The following is a 14,686-nucleotide window of genomic DNA, read 5'->3' on the forward strand; positions in this document are numbered from 1 at the left end:
AAATAGAATCCTAATAGATAGAAATGCTCAGTAAATACTGAAAGATGATGATTTCTTTGGTAGAAAACCTTCACAGTACTTCCAACTCACTGTCTCCAAATGGTGGGAGAGGAAGTAGCACAGTCCCATTTTACAGGTGCGAAAACTGAGGTCTGGAGAGTCTAAAGATCTTCCCTGAAGTCACGACCTGCTGAGAGATAGCAGTGAGGCCAGAACACCTCCCAGGGTGTCATGCGGGCCCCTCCTCTGCCCCTGGAGGTATTCAGAAGTGGTTACATTTCCTCAGCCTCTTCAATACTCTGGAGCTCTGCTCCTCCAAGCCTTGCGGCTGACAGAGCCCGGGGCAGCTTTGTGTGAAGACCGGGGGTGGGGGTGGGGGAGTGAAGAGCTGTTAGGGGGTAGGGGCAGGGAGATGTTCCCCTTTCTCTCTGGCCAGGCTGTGAATTCCCTGAGTGGATTCTGTGTCTGCCTGGGCCACTGCTGCATCTGGGTCCGCCTCAGCTCCCCTGGGGTCCCTGGGGAGACAGAGTTTCACGGTGGCAAACAGGAGACCCCCCCTCGCTGCCTTCATGCTCTCCCCCGAGCCCAGCGGGCGGCGGCCCCATGGGCGATGTGGGCCCTGGCGGGTCCGAGGGGCATCTTGTCCATCACCGTGTTCAGTCCATGTGGGGCCCCATCCCTAACTGTCTGCCCTCCTGTCCTTCTCTCAGCCTGTCTTTCCCCGACTCAGGCAGGGCCGCAGGATTCATACAAAATTAACCGGAGGTTCCATCTCACAGCACCCCACCGGATCCGGTTCCCAGCGCACCCCGAGGCTGCCCGGTCTCCTCGGTCCCCTTTCTCCCCCGCCATGAAATATGCGGCTCGGGGACAGGGCACTGCCGCGCGGGGCTCTGTGGACTGAAGCCGAGTGTCCCCTCAGGGACGTCCTGTCCCCAGTCTGCGGCCTTCCACGCCCCACAGAGAGGGACACAGAGCGTCCACTGCCATTTCCTCCTTCCCTTCATGCTGCCCATAGTTTTGACCCTCCAAGTGCGGGAGCAGGTGCTGGGGACACAGCGGAGAATGAGAAACAGCTCCTGCACCCCAGGACTCACACCACCCCAATACCCACTGCCCATCTTTATGGATAATTCGAAGCCACCTCCTCTGGGAAGCCTCCTCTGATAGCACGTTGACTATGTTGGGCACCATCTCATGATGGGGTCAGAGCATGCTGTTTTTTAAAACAGAGACTATTTGGGGATGATAATAACAGTGACAATGATCATCATTTTGTGTCTAGGGGCTGCCACAAACAGTGCCAAGCCCTTCAGATAGGTGATCTGATTTAATTCTCACACATTCTATAAGGAAGGTAGTGTTATTATGCCCATTTCACAGACATGACAACTGAGGCTCAGAGAGGATTCACTGAGCTCTCCCAGTGTCTCTCAGAGAAAGCCAGTCAGGAGTCAAACCTGGGCATCAGGGGCTCTACTGCCCTAGGCTGGATGGGTGTGGAAGGAGGGGGACAGTGGAGGGCACCAAGGGAGGGGCACCACCAGGATGGAAGAGGACCCACAGCGGGAGAGGCGAGCAGGGGTGCTCGGTGGCCCAGTGAAATATCCAGTATTGCCAGGCTGTGGGTGCTGGGCTCGTGGTCAGGGTGGGCAGCAGGTGGTGCCCTGGTGGGAGCTGACCTCTCTGGTTTCAAACCCCCTCAATCACCCTTAGCAATCTTTTTGCCTGAAAGTAGCTGGATTGATGGGAGCACTGGGGCCCTTTCCCAGACTGTGACTCAGAAGCCACTCCCTGCTGACGTCAGCAGATGAGGGCAGAGGGGGTCGGGAATGGCCCACCTGGGCCTCTGTCTGGAGCCAGGACAGCCCCGGATCACAGGGATATGGAGCCACGGGCTGGGGCGGGAGGCCAAGAGTTGCTCTGAGTCAGAAGAGGGCCAACCAGGGCAGGACAAAGCCTGCAGGGGAAAGAGAAGAAGGAAAGCGCCCTGGCAGCTCCCCCTGGCAGACAGAGGGCACCTTTGCCGGATTGTTCCCAGGCTACGCGCGCATGGCTCGGGGCTGAGGGCATGGCTGGGCGTGGAGCCTCACACAGTTGTGTTCAAAGTCTGCTCTGCTGTGAGCCGTGGTGGTGACTTTCAGCCCTCTTGCTTCCCATCTGTGAAATGGGGGACATCACCTGCATGCAGGAAGGTGGGTGATAAGGATGCAGAAGGGCCTGGGAACACGGGTGTAGTGCCAGCTGGGACGCGGGCCAGGGTCCCGGAAGAATCGGATTCCAGCCTTTCTGGAAATCACCGCTACTTCTTCCAAAGGAGTGATGGTCACACTGGAAACAACAAGAGCTGATGCTGGCTGAGAAGGACGCACACGCTGGGCCTCACTCGTGTGCCCGACCTCACTCGGTGTTCAAAATCTGTGTAACTGATGGGGAATGGAGGCGTTCAGTCGCTGGGGCTGAACCCTAACACACAGCGCTGTCCTTGTGCCTGGTAGATGCTGTGTTAAACTATTTCACTTTGTCCTCATCACAGCCCTATGAGGTTCAGATGAGAAAACTAAGGCACAGAGAGGCTGAGGAACTTGCCTGGAAACACACAGCTGTCAAACGGCCCGGCTGGGATTTGAAGCCCAGTCGTCCAAGTCCAAGTCCAAGGGCAGCATGACACTTGTTGGTCCTTCCTCAAACCTCTCCCAGCTCTGTCTGCAACCTGGGAGATCCCTCAGGGCAGCAATGCAGCAGGGGTTCTGGTTAATCCCACTATGGGCTTTCCTCTTCCTCAGGGACCTTTCAACCATCAGACATCTCACTTGATGCTCACGAAATATTAGGAAACCAAGGTCTGGCGAGGTCAGATGAAAGTCTCAAAGGCATACAAATGACAGGTGGCAGAGCTATAGTCGTCATCGCTTCCATTTTACAGATGAGAAAACAGTCTCCTTTTTTCTCTTTCCACAGAATGCCTCACTTCCCGCAGCGCACCAGCGGTCTGGGGAACTCCATCTAACAAATGCTGCTCTGTGCCACGCCACGTGCTTTCCCTTTTCTTTCCTCCATGGCCAAGTTCAAATACTGCCTTCTCCAGGAAGTCCACCCACCTCACTTCTCTGATCCCCGCGGCCCTTGGCTGCACTAGGTCTGGGATTTGCTGTTGTGGCTGCTCAGCCACTTGAGAGCTGCTCTCTGTGGACTTGGGACTCAGTGGCCACATCTCAGGGTTGTCAGGGACAGTTATCCACCCTTCTCTACCAGGCACCAGGTTGGGAGCTGGGTGTCCAGAGAGGAGCAGGACGGGGCTCCTGTCCTTAGGCACGCACCTGCTGGCACCCAGCCCTGGAGCGTGGCTGAGAGCCATTCAGTGTTCCAGAGCCTGTCAGCTGGGAGGGGAGGGTGGGTTTCTTACCCCGGGATCCAGGGCCCAGCTTTAAAGACCTGTGCAAATGTGCTGGCAGTGTAGACCACACTGTTGCACACAATTGGCTGTTTTTCTGGGTAGGGGAGGGGCCATAGCTTCCATCCAGTTTTCTGCAGAGTCTGGGGGTCCAGAGACGCTTAAGAATTTCTGACTCAAGAGAATCTCCTGGTCCCACTCAAAAGGCAAAGACCACTGGGACAACCCTGTCTTCTAGCAGGCTAGTTGTGCCAACCTGCTGGTGGAGGACAGCACAGACCGTTCTGCCATGCGTAGGTGTTCACAGGAGCCCGGGGCCAGGAGCCCCCCAGGCCGAGCCCACTCTCAAGCCCCGAGCTAGAGTCACACAGCAAAGAAAGGATGCTTCCTCTATTTCCACTCTCCCCGCCAAAACCAAATCAAACATCAAAGAAGAAAAAGATGTTTCTAAACTTCTGCCTGGACTCAGCGATTGGAGCCAACTTGAGAAGGACTCAGCTTTTCCTCCTGACCTGAGAGAGGTGGGCCCCAGACCAAGAGAGACACTGAACCCCAGCACCGCTGGGCACACGGGTGCCAGTACAGTGAGGGACCGCCTGGCCCCAGCTGAGTGGCAAGGCCCACGGGCAGCCTCTGTAGGGAGTGCGTTCAGGGTTAGTGCCCAGCAGTGCCCAGGGCATGGGGGCTGGAGTCGGGAGATGGTATGGGAGTGATCTCCGGCCTCATATTTGTCACCTGTCAGTAGGGGTGAGATTTCAGACACTGTCTGCCTCCCAGACTGTAGCCTATCCCTGGAGGGGGACTGTCATCCACTCTCTTTAGAATAATAATGCCTGCCACACACTGAGCACCTACTGTGTGTATGCCCGGGCTTCCACTAGGCACTGTGAGATAAGCAGTAGCCCCATTTTCCAGAGGAAGAAACTGAGGCAGCCTCTTTGTGCAGAACTGCAGCACCAGGGCAGAGTGCCTCACACCCGAGCCTGAGGGGTGTATGTAGCAAACGCTTCTCTCTCGTGGTGAGGGGAAGGTGACTGAGGGGAGGGGACCCACACTGAGCTCTGGTGCCCAGGCTACGCTGCTGTCTTTCCTCTCTGCCCTGCAGCAGACAACCTGGCCTCAGTCCCCTCCAGGGGAGCCCCCAGGAGGCTGAAACCTCCCCTCTCTGGAGACCGCAGGCCTGCTCACTGGTGGCGCTAGTGGTAAAGAACCCATTCGCCAATGCAGGAGACATGCAAGATGCAGGTTCGATCCCTGGGTTGGGAAGATCCCCTGGAAAAGGAAAAGGCAACCCGCTCCAGTACTCATGCCTGGGAAATCCCATGGACAGAGGAGCCTGGCGGGCTACAGTCCACGGAGTTGCACACGACTAAAGCAGCTTAACATGCAGACACAAGAAGGCCCACGCCATCCTCAAGGTGTGACACACACGGGCGTCCGTCACCCTTCCCACGATGGCCCAGCTTCCTGCCTACCCGTCCTCTTAGAAGCTTCATGGCTGCCCCAGACTGAGGCATCCCCAGTCAGAGTCTGGACAAGTGAGAGTCGGACATGACCAAGCCCAGTGGCGGGGGGCCGGGGAGCTGGAATCGGCTCATTGGTTCCCTGCTGAAGCCTGGATACGGAGACTCTTGGGGCCTGGAGCAGGGAGCCCAGGGTCTCATTGACCCCTGAACCCAAACCCCACGTGGGAGCCTCCCACACCTACCTTCGACAGGGGAGGTTTTGAGGCGTCGGCAGATGGCGTCAGTGTCCCCGTAGGTTTCCTTGATCTTGACCACGGCCTCGGTGCCCCGCAGCTCCATGAGGGAGCGCAGCTCCTCCATCGTGCACCCAAACTCGCCCCCATGGCTCGACTCGTTTCTTTGGTTTTTGGAGTAAAAGTCGCTGTTGGTCATGTCACCCATGTCTGCCGCAGTCCCCGCTCGGGGCGGGCCCAAGGGTCAGCACTGCACAGGAGGCCGCCGGCCGATGGCTCCGCGTGGCTGTCCCTGGCACAGCCTCACTGGATGGCTGTAGCTCCGGGTGGCCAGCTCCAGGGGGCGGCCGAGGTGGGCTGGCGACAGTGGTGGTGGGCTCCAAGGGGCGTCCCCAGGCGTGGGGCGAGGTCCAGGGGCCGGAGGGGCTCAGGGCTGCAGACCCAGGAGTCTCCATTCAGTGGGGCCCATGCTGCCTCCGGGAGCCGGCATCTACATGGTCAGGGGTGGGGGCTCCTGCAGGTACAAGCACAGAGAGATGATGAGGGTCAGGTGCCGGAGGCCTCAGGGGACAGGTGCTCAGGAAGGTACTCAGGCGCCATACACACACACACACACACACGCACACACCCTACCCCCAATAACACCCACTACACGTACACACACTCGGCTGCTGATGTTCATATAACACCCCACCAGCACACATTGTAACCCAAACGTACTGATGCCCACCGGGCACTCCATGCTATCCCCCACTCAGGTACACCCTGATGCATCCTCATAACACACTCTACCCCCTCAACGGCCCACTGTGCACACACTGACCTCATGACATGAACCCCAGTATACACACAGCCTTCGACACACAGCTCAGGGTGCAACACCCAACCTGCCCACTTTAGGGCCTAACCGAAGCCACACACACTCCCCAACACAGGGCTCCCCTTCGCCCACGCCCCGGTGGACACCCCTGCCCACCACGCACACTGTCATATGTGGTCACATTTACAGGCGCCATCTTAACAGCCCCACCTCCTCCCCTCAGAAACACCCGTGCTCACAACCCTGTTTACACACACGCCATGCCCACACAATCGGGGCACAACCCCCTCCCCTAAAGTTCACAGCTCCCAGGCTCCTCCCCCCAGCACAGATGCTTCCCCCTTCCAGGTCTCCTGTGTCTGCTGATACGCTCTGTTCTCCCCATAGGCATGGGGATGGAAGAAAGCCCCCCGCCTCCACCTGCAGTCCGCAAGCACACTGATCAAGGCCCTTGTGTCCTGGTGAGAGGATCCAGCTCACGTACATTCAACAGGATGTCACTGTGGCCGTTAGCACGAGCTGGGCTCCACAGAACCCTCACCTGGGGGCCCCACAGTCCAGCACCACGGACAGCGGCTGCCACGTCCCTCGGGGAGCGCTGAGCACCGGCGGCTTCTCCCTGCCCGCTCGGCCACGCTTGCAGGAGTGTGGCATCTGTGAGGCTGCCAGGAGAGAACCCAATCCACCCAGACACCCAACACCGGTGGCCAAGGCCCCGGCAAGCGTTGGGTGACAAAGGGCCTCTGCTGAGCTCGGCCAGGCCTGGCACGGGAACTGGCCCCGCCCAGCAGGGATGGACAGCTGGCCATCCGAGGTCCAGGACAATGAGGGTGAGGTGGGGGCAGGCGGATGGGACCGGGCCCCCACCCCGGCCCCAACCCCACCCCCAACGCGTCCCTTCCCCTGCCCCTTCTCTTTCCTTCACGGTCCTTTACTGTTGCACAGGATTTTAGAGCTGGAGGTAACTTCAGGGTTCCTCTCGTTTTCCCAGGGAGGAACCTGAAGCCCAGAAAGGGAAAAGAACTTGTCCAGGGACACATAGAGCAAAGGTGGAGGGAGCCAGAGGTGGCCTGGATCTCCCGACTCCCAGCCCGTTGCTCTTTCCCCTCCCACTAGGGGGCGCTCCCTCCCTTCTCGCTGAAGACCAAGACTGATGGCGGAGGAGTAACACAGGATTCTAAATCCCAGCAATCCGGGTTCAAACCCGAGCTCTCTCAAGTCCTGGCTGTGGGGTCCTGGGTGAGTCCCTTCACTTTTGCGAGGCTCAGTTTCTTCGTCTATAAAAGAAGTCAGTCTGCCCTGGCCCCTTGTGCCCTCTCAGTTTACTGGAAACTAATTATGAACCATGTTCAAAGCCAGTGCATGTCCACTCCAGGTACAGGGCTTCCCAGCCTGGGGCAGGGGGTGCTGGAGCCACAGGAGAAGCCTGTCATGCCTCAGAGGAGGGCCCTTCACTCAGTGATGCAGTAGGAAGCCTGGTTTTCACACTGGGGCCAACCCGTGTCACGTGGAGTAGAATTTAGAATGGCGCTGATGCCTTAAGCAGAGGCATGAGGCACCAAAGAAAGCATGTACTTGGGGCTCCCACCCACAGTCCTGCAGGAACACTCAGGGTCCTCGGCCACCCAAGCACACACCGCCCCCAAAACCCATGAGTCTGGATCCCAATGGTACATCTCTGAGAGGAGCAGGTGAGGCAAGGACCAAGCAGGGCTATGTGCAGAGATGCTGCAGAGGTTAACTGGAGGGGCTCTGAAAGACACAGCCTCTGGCTTCAAGTTCTGCCACCTCTCAGCAGAATGGGAGGCAAATTAACTTCAGTTTCATTATCTTAAAAAAAAAAAGCAGGCAGAGTAATAGTATCTACCTCGTAGGTATTATGAGGCTTAAATGCATTATTTAATGCAGAATATTTAGAATCAAGACAAGCACATGGTAAGCACCAATGATCAGAACAATCACCAATCCACACAAGCGCATTTTGCGATAGTCTTGTTATTCCCTAGAACACACAGGGAAACCGAGACCGAGAGAGGTGAAGTCACGCATCCAAGCGCACAGAGTTAGTGAGTGGCAGAGCTGGGAGCTGAACCCAGGAGATCCGGATCCAGAGACATATTCTTAATCAGGAGGCATTGCTGCCTTCCCTGGAAGTATCTCCCTCACCGGGCACTTACGATGCTTAAATGAAGTGCCATATGTGAACACAAGTGCTTCGCAAACCACAAGGGACTCTCTAACCCCGAGGTGCTGTTTTCTGTCTGCCCTCTTGCTACCTGCGGCGTGGCTTACAGGCACCGATAATTACATCTCTGACACCAGGAGCTACGAGAACTGTTAGCAGTGATTATATCTGTGATGACAACAGTAGGCATCAGTTAATGGGCGACTGGTGATCTTAATGGCTGTTGTGTGAAGAGGAACAATGATCTTAAACCATTTACGCATCCACCCTCCCATCCATCCATCCATCCATCCAATCATCCATTCATTGACTGTGCTGTGGGCACCTACTTTGTGCCAGGCAGTGGATAATCCAGACATGGGTCCTGCCCTCTAGGAGCTGACAAGGGGCAAGAGAGACAATCAAAAGACCTGTTATAACATGATGGGTTTGCCACAACAGGAAGTCAGTCCCAGATGCTGTGGATATCTAGAGCAGGAAGATGTGATTGCGCCCAGGGTATCAGGGAAGATTTTTCTCTTAATATGAGTAGGGAATATACTTCCCCTGCAGGAAGATGGGCTGTGTGACTTTGGGGAAGTCACTAACCTCTCTGGGGCTCATCTGCCTAGTGAGGTTGGCCCATCTGCCGTACTGGCTGCTGTAAGAACCCACCAAGACCCAGTGTGTGGGTCTCTCTGCAGCTCCTGGCCCCTGGAGCAGGCACTCTGCAGTAAACTGGCTTCTATGCCTCCTCCCACCTCCCTCCTACCTACCCCTCCTGTTGCTGGCAAGGGCACCTCCCTCAAGGTTGCAACGAGGTTCATTTCCAGCCAGCTCTCAACAGCACACTGACAGTGCCCCCTGTGCTAAGTAATGGGCACACAGGCTGCTATGGACTGAATGTGTCCCCCTGCTCCAAGTTCATGTGCTGAAGGTCCTAATCCCCAGTGTGATGGTGTTTGGAGGGGGGGCATTTGGGAGGTAATTGGGTCATGAGGGTAGAGCCCTCATGAATGGGACTAGTCTTCTTATAAAAAGAGATTTGGGAGAGACAATTTTTCTTGACTGTGTGAGGACAGTGCAGAGACGGCCATCTGTAAGTCAGGAAGTGGGTTCTCACCAGGAACTGAATCTGCAGGTAACTTGATCTTGGACTTCCAGCACTATGAGAAAAACAATTTCTGTTGTCTAAGCTGCTTAGCCTATGGTATTTTGTTCTATAGCAACCCAAACTAAGGCATGGGCCTGGGCAGGGCAGAGAGCCAGTCCTAGGCCCAGAGAGGTTACACAACACACTAGGGGTCACACAGCCAACAGAGGCCACAGCCCCTTGAAAAGCTCCTCCCTGTTTTTCAAGCTCCTGCTGGGTGACCAAGCCTCTTTCCTGCCTGGGCCTGTTTCCCATGTGGAAAGTGAAGAGACTGGAGCAGTGTTCTCTGGGGTCCCTTCTGGCTCTGATACAACAGCCCCTTTGGACTCCAGGAGAGTGTTCTGACAATACTGGGTTTGTGCCTTTCAGTTCCATCTTATTAGCATTTAAATGACTCTGTACTGTTATACTTCAATGACTCGAGTAGGTTAGGGGCACCTTAATAAAAAGTCTTTGCCAGGAGAGACTGGCAGAGGAAGGAGCAATGTTTTTTTTTTTTTTCTTTTTTTGGGGGGGGGGTAATTTAACAAAAAAGAAATCCATCTTTCAAAGGAAGGATTTTATTTTAAAAAAAAAAAAAACCCCAAACCTAAACCAACAGCTTTTCAAACCCTAACTGAAGGATGGTAGCTGGGACACTGCAAATGAATTAGGCGCTAAAAATAACTTTCGGATGCCGAATCCTTCTGTTTTCAGATGTGCTGAATTTAAATGCCACCTTAATATGTATTTATAAAGTCACTCTTTAGTTTGAATCTTCCCCGGCACCAATGAGTGAGCCATGTAGGGACACAGACCCCATCTGGAGATCCCCGATGACGAGGCCTGACGCTGACAGGCGGGGGTTCTGAGATTTGGGGTGAGGTGGGGGCAAGGCTCCTCATCCCTCCCTGTGCATCCGTCTCATCTTCCTGGAACAGAGCCAGACCCACAGCCTCCCTCTTAGGGCCGGGTGAGGACTCAGCTGAGATGGAACTTGGCCCGGTGAGAGGGAGATTCTTTAAACAGTCACTGTTCTCAGGCCACTAACTTAACTCACTCCCCTCCTCTACCTGCTCAACCAGACTGTCCCCACACTGCTGTTCTTAACACAGGTCTCAGGCTGACGGTGCCCGCAAGGCCCCCAGCACAGCTTGGAAGGCTGGGGAGGGTCCCCGCTTGTAGGCACAGCTCGAAGGGCTAGTCTCCCTTCTGCTCTGGTCTTGACTGATCCCCATAAGCAGGACATTTTCTTTCCTCTCCTGGATGCAAATTCTGTCCTTTCTGTAGCCCCTCCCCACACCCCACTCCAGCCAAGGAGACCCTCCTGCTGGGTGCTGACCAGGGTGAGACAGGGGAACTCAGCTGGCAGCTGCGGAGAGAGGGACAGCCTCACTGGACAGTCAGGGGAGGGGCTGTAGTTACTGGCTTAGCCACCCCTCTCTGAGAGACGGAATGTCCTTTACGTTTGTGTGCGTGTGTGCATCAAAGCTCACAATGATGATTTCGGCTCTGAATTCTCACAGTCAAGGAGACAGCACAGGGAAAGAGGAAGGGAACTGAAAATGAATGCCTCAGAAGTGAGTTTAGTGCTATTTTTAGAAAACTCCTATCCTGTTAACCAGAAAAGGAAAATCTAAAAAAAAAAAAAAAAAAAAAAAACCCCACAGGAACAGCCACGCATCGGCCTCAAAGGCACAGATGGCAGAAGCAGGGACAGGGGGTGGGTTGTTAGGGACTTGGGGTTTCTCACGTAGCTTCCCAGCCTCCTGCCTGAATTGAGGGAGGGTGGATCCCCTGACCACCAGGGTCAACTCTCTCCACTGCCCCTTGTTCTCCTCAGGAGTTCCCAGTGTCAGATGGTAGGGGAAACCCCGCATTTCTGGTCCTCTAGGTGCCTCACATACCCACTCATGCATCCATCTACCTATTCAATAAAAAGCTGCATCTCAGGCCCTGCCTCAGGCACTGGGATTCTGGAGCGAGCAAGGGAGGTGCACAGACCACCTTTCTAGCTGAGGGTCGGCTTACTCTGCCAGAGAGAGCCCTCCCCCAAACCCCATGGTCAGGGTCTGCTGACCACGTTGAATGACTCCTGCACCACCCTTGCTTTGGGTTTGGGGGCAATGTAATCCAAATGGCTTCCCTGATAGTTCAGTTGGTAAAGAATCTGCCTGCAATGCAGAAGACCCCAGTTTGGTTCCTGGGTTGGGAAGATCCGCTGGAGAAGGGACAGGCTACCCATTCCAGTATTCTTGGGCTTCCCTTGTAGCTCAGCTGGTAAAGAATCTGCCTGCAATGTGGGAGACCTGGGTTCGATCCCTGGGTTGGGAAGATCCCTGGAGAAGGGAAAGGCTGCCCACTCCAGTATTCTGGCCTGGAAAATTCCACGGATTGTATAGTCCATGGGGGTCACGAAGAGTCGGACGTGACTGAGCGGCTTTCATTTTCAATCCAAATGGCACTTGCTTGGGAACTGCATCTGCGGAGTTCCAACCTCAGCTTTGCCTCCACTGTTAACACGGATTGCTTAGCGCGCGCTTGCATGGGCTGTTCATATCACTGTTCCCACCTTACAGGAGAGAAAGCTGGGCCCAGAGGGTTACCTGGGCTCAGAGCTTTGCCTCCACTGTTAACACGGATTGCTCAGCGCACGCTTGCATGGGCTGTTCAGTATCGCTGTTCCCACCTTACAGGAGAGAAAGCTGGGCTCAGAGGGTTACCGGCAGCCAGTGCCTTACAGAGGGGTGCCTGCTTGAGTCCAGAGCCTCTGTGTCCCATTGCCTTTCACCAACTCACAGAATAGCCTCAGACCACTGCCTTCTTCCCTGCGTCTCAGTTTCCTTCCCTATAAAGTGAGGGGGCGTTGGACAGATACTCAGTCTCAGAGAGCCGCTTTAGCACCCTCCTCAAGGATTCTCCCATCACCTGATGCTTGCTGCTCAGGACAGATGCACTTCCTGAACCTCCTTGCTTCCCTGCTGTGCCCAGCAGGAACATCATCCTAGCTGCAAGCCGAGTCCTGCTTGGCTGGAGGCTGGAGGAAGGAGGAACGTTCTAGAACCTAGGAATCACAAGCTGACAAGAATTCACCTGGTGCCTTTGACACCCACTGGCCTCTGCATGGAAGTGCCTGCCTTCCAAGATTTGTACCCTTTATGTGCTCCCTGTTAGACACCTCCCCTTAAAAAACAAACAAACAAACAAAAACTTGGAGGGTTTTCTGATGAAAGAAAAACAGTAGGGTTTGTTTTTTTTTTTTAAAGGAAGGTTTTCTGATGAAGGACAAACAGTAAAATCATCAGCAGATAGAGGCAAGAAAGCTTAGCTGAGGCAGAAAAGTGTCAGGAGAGACTTCATCTTATCTTCAAGAGAGGGTTCATGCAGCTCGAGGGCTCTGCCTAAGATGGACCAGTTGCTCTGTTCAGTGTCTTCTGCGTGTGGGTGTGCATACTAAGTCACCCAGTCACGTCCAACTCGTTATGACCCCATGGACCGTGGGCTGTCAGGCTCCTCTGTCCACAGGATTCTCCAGGCAAGAATACTGGAGTGGGCTGCTGTGCCCTCCTCCAGGGGAGCTTTCTGACCCAGGGATGGAACCCGAGTTTCTCATGTCTCCTGCACCGTCAGGCAGGTTCTTTACCTCTAGGGCCACCTGCAAAGCCCACAGTGTCCTCTGGTTTCAGTCAAATGTCTTGGCCACTTCCCCAGTCTCATCTCTCACCCTGCCCAGCTCTCCCTACAGACGCACTGGCTGTCCCCTGCCTCCAGATCCTACTAGCTAGGGTGACACCATCCCCTTCGGGCTTCATCTGCCTACTTCTCTCCTACCCCCAGCTTTGTCCTCACAGATTACAAGCGGAGGGCTGAAAGGACAAGAACCAACAATAAGGGGAACACTTGGATCACATGTGTCCAGTACCATTCTATGCACTCCACCTCTGTTATCTCGTTTAATCCTTCCTAACAGCCCTACGACACAGGAACTGCCACACTCTTATTTTACAGAGGAGAAAACAGGAAGCCCGCAGGGACTGCATGAGGTCTTTGGTTTGGGGGTGGGAGGCAGTCAGCTCTCAAACACAGGCACACAGAAACTCTTCGGGGCCCAGTTACATCCTTCTTTCCACCAGACCAGGCTCCGCCCGTTTTTCTGGTCTCTATAGTGATACACAGGGTTCTGCCATGCCGGTGCTCTGATCACCAACAACAGGTCACTGGCTCCTTGGGGCTCAGGGAGCCGTCTCCAGGGATGAAGTGCTGACGGATGGATGGAGGTGGGTGCTAGGGAGGGATTGGGTAGCTAAGGCCAGGGAACCTGATAACCATAGGGCCCCCTCTCTCCCCTTGCCGGCTGACCAGCAGAGGATGGGCGTGGGTGCTGTCCATGTGGTTGTGGTGCTGACTGACAGCCCCCCTGGGGAGGACAAAGAAACGGGCACTGGGGAACTGTCTCCACTGGGAGCTGTCCCCAAGGCCACGGTACTGATTTGGGATCTGGGGTGGGTATAGGGACCGCGTGTCGAGGAGCTGTCCGTGTTCTGTGGTGCTGACATAGGGCAAAGGGTTATAAGTGCCCCTAGAGCTATCCAGGATAGCAGTGCTGACTGACGGAGCACAGGCCTGGGAAGTCTGAGGAGCTGGGTGTGGGTGGGGGAGGGAGGGCACAGGGCATTTTTCATTTCTGTGATCAAGCATGGGTAGCTGACCCCAGGTATTTGGTGCTGTCACTCAAAGCCAGGTTGTCAGGCAATGGGGTGTCCCTGTGAGCAGGCTTGAGCCAAGAAAATGAGACTAAACCAAAGGTCGTTTGGGGCCAACTGCACGACTATAGAGAAGACTCACTTTGACCCATCAGTGCCATCTGTCACCAGTGCCAGAAACCCCACCATCACAGATCCATTCTTTTGTGCTGCGCTTTGCCCTTTCCCTCTGGTTCCTGCTGGGACTGTATTTAAGTGGCTGCATCTCAGTGTCTCTGAGTTTATAAAATTCATTCCTCCATGGAATGGGGAAGGAAAACTCACCCACCGAAGTGCCAAAGAATGAGTTTAAAGTTGGGAGACTACTTTTGAATCGCTAAGTTCTTTGGGGTCCAAATCAGAGAAGCAGGAAGCTAAGGCTTGAGGAAAAGTCATTTTATGTGGCCTGAGCACACAGAGGCCAAGAGATAGAACTATATAGAAAAGAGGAAAAGGCAGAAAAGCAGGATTCCCAGATTCAGAGAAGGAGGGGAGTCAGACTGACATGGGCACTGGCAGGAGGCAGTATTTGTATTTATATTTGTTGGAGGATGTTTATCCGATTTTGTTTCTCACTACTGAAGCGAGTCTTCTGGGCTCAAGAAGAACTATCCCTGGTTGGTGGCTGTTTACTCACTGCCTTTCATGCTCCACCCCAGGTCACCTCCCTCAGTGACTCCTTGGTGGATAGCTAGTGATCTCTGTCTGGACGCTAACTTGGCCTCAGACCTAAAG

General features: G+C 54.9%; 1 protein-coding gene across 1 annotated transcript in view; it reads right to left on the bottom strand.

Annotated features, from left to right (window-relative positions):
• The window catches only part of ATP2B2 (ATPase plasma membrane Ca2+ transporting 2), a 156,931-nt gene that overhangs the window by 112,603 nt on the left and 29,642 nt on the right, over positions 1-14,686 (bottom strand). The window contains exon 2 of the mRNA XM_069560905.1: positions 5,103-5,607. Coding sequence (XP_069417006.1) covers positions 5,103-5,301 — 199 coding nt within the window. The 5' untranslated portion in view covers positions 5,302-5,607. The remainder of the gene's footprint in view (positions 1-5,102; positions 5,608-14,686) is intronic.

This window comes from Ovis canadensis, chromosome 19 (genome assembly GCF_042477335.2).
Source record: "Ovis canadensis isolate MfBH-ARS-UI-01 breed Bighorn chromosome 19, ARS-UI_OviCan_v2, whole genome shotgun sequence".
In the NCBI taxonomy this organism is placed as follows: Eukaryota; Metazoa; Chordata; class Mammalia; order Artiodactyla; family Bovidae; genus Ovis; species Ovis canadensis.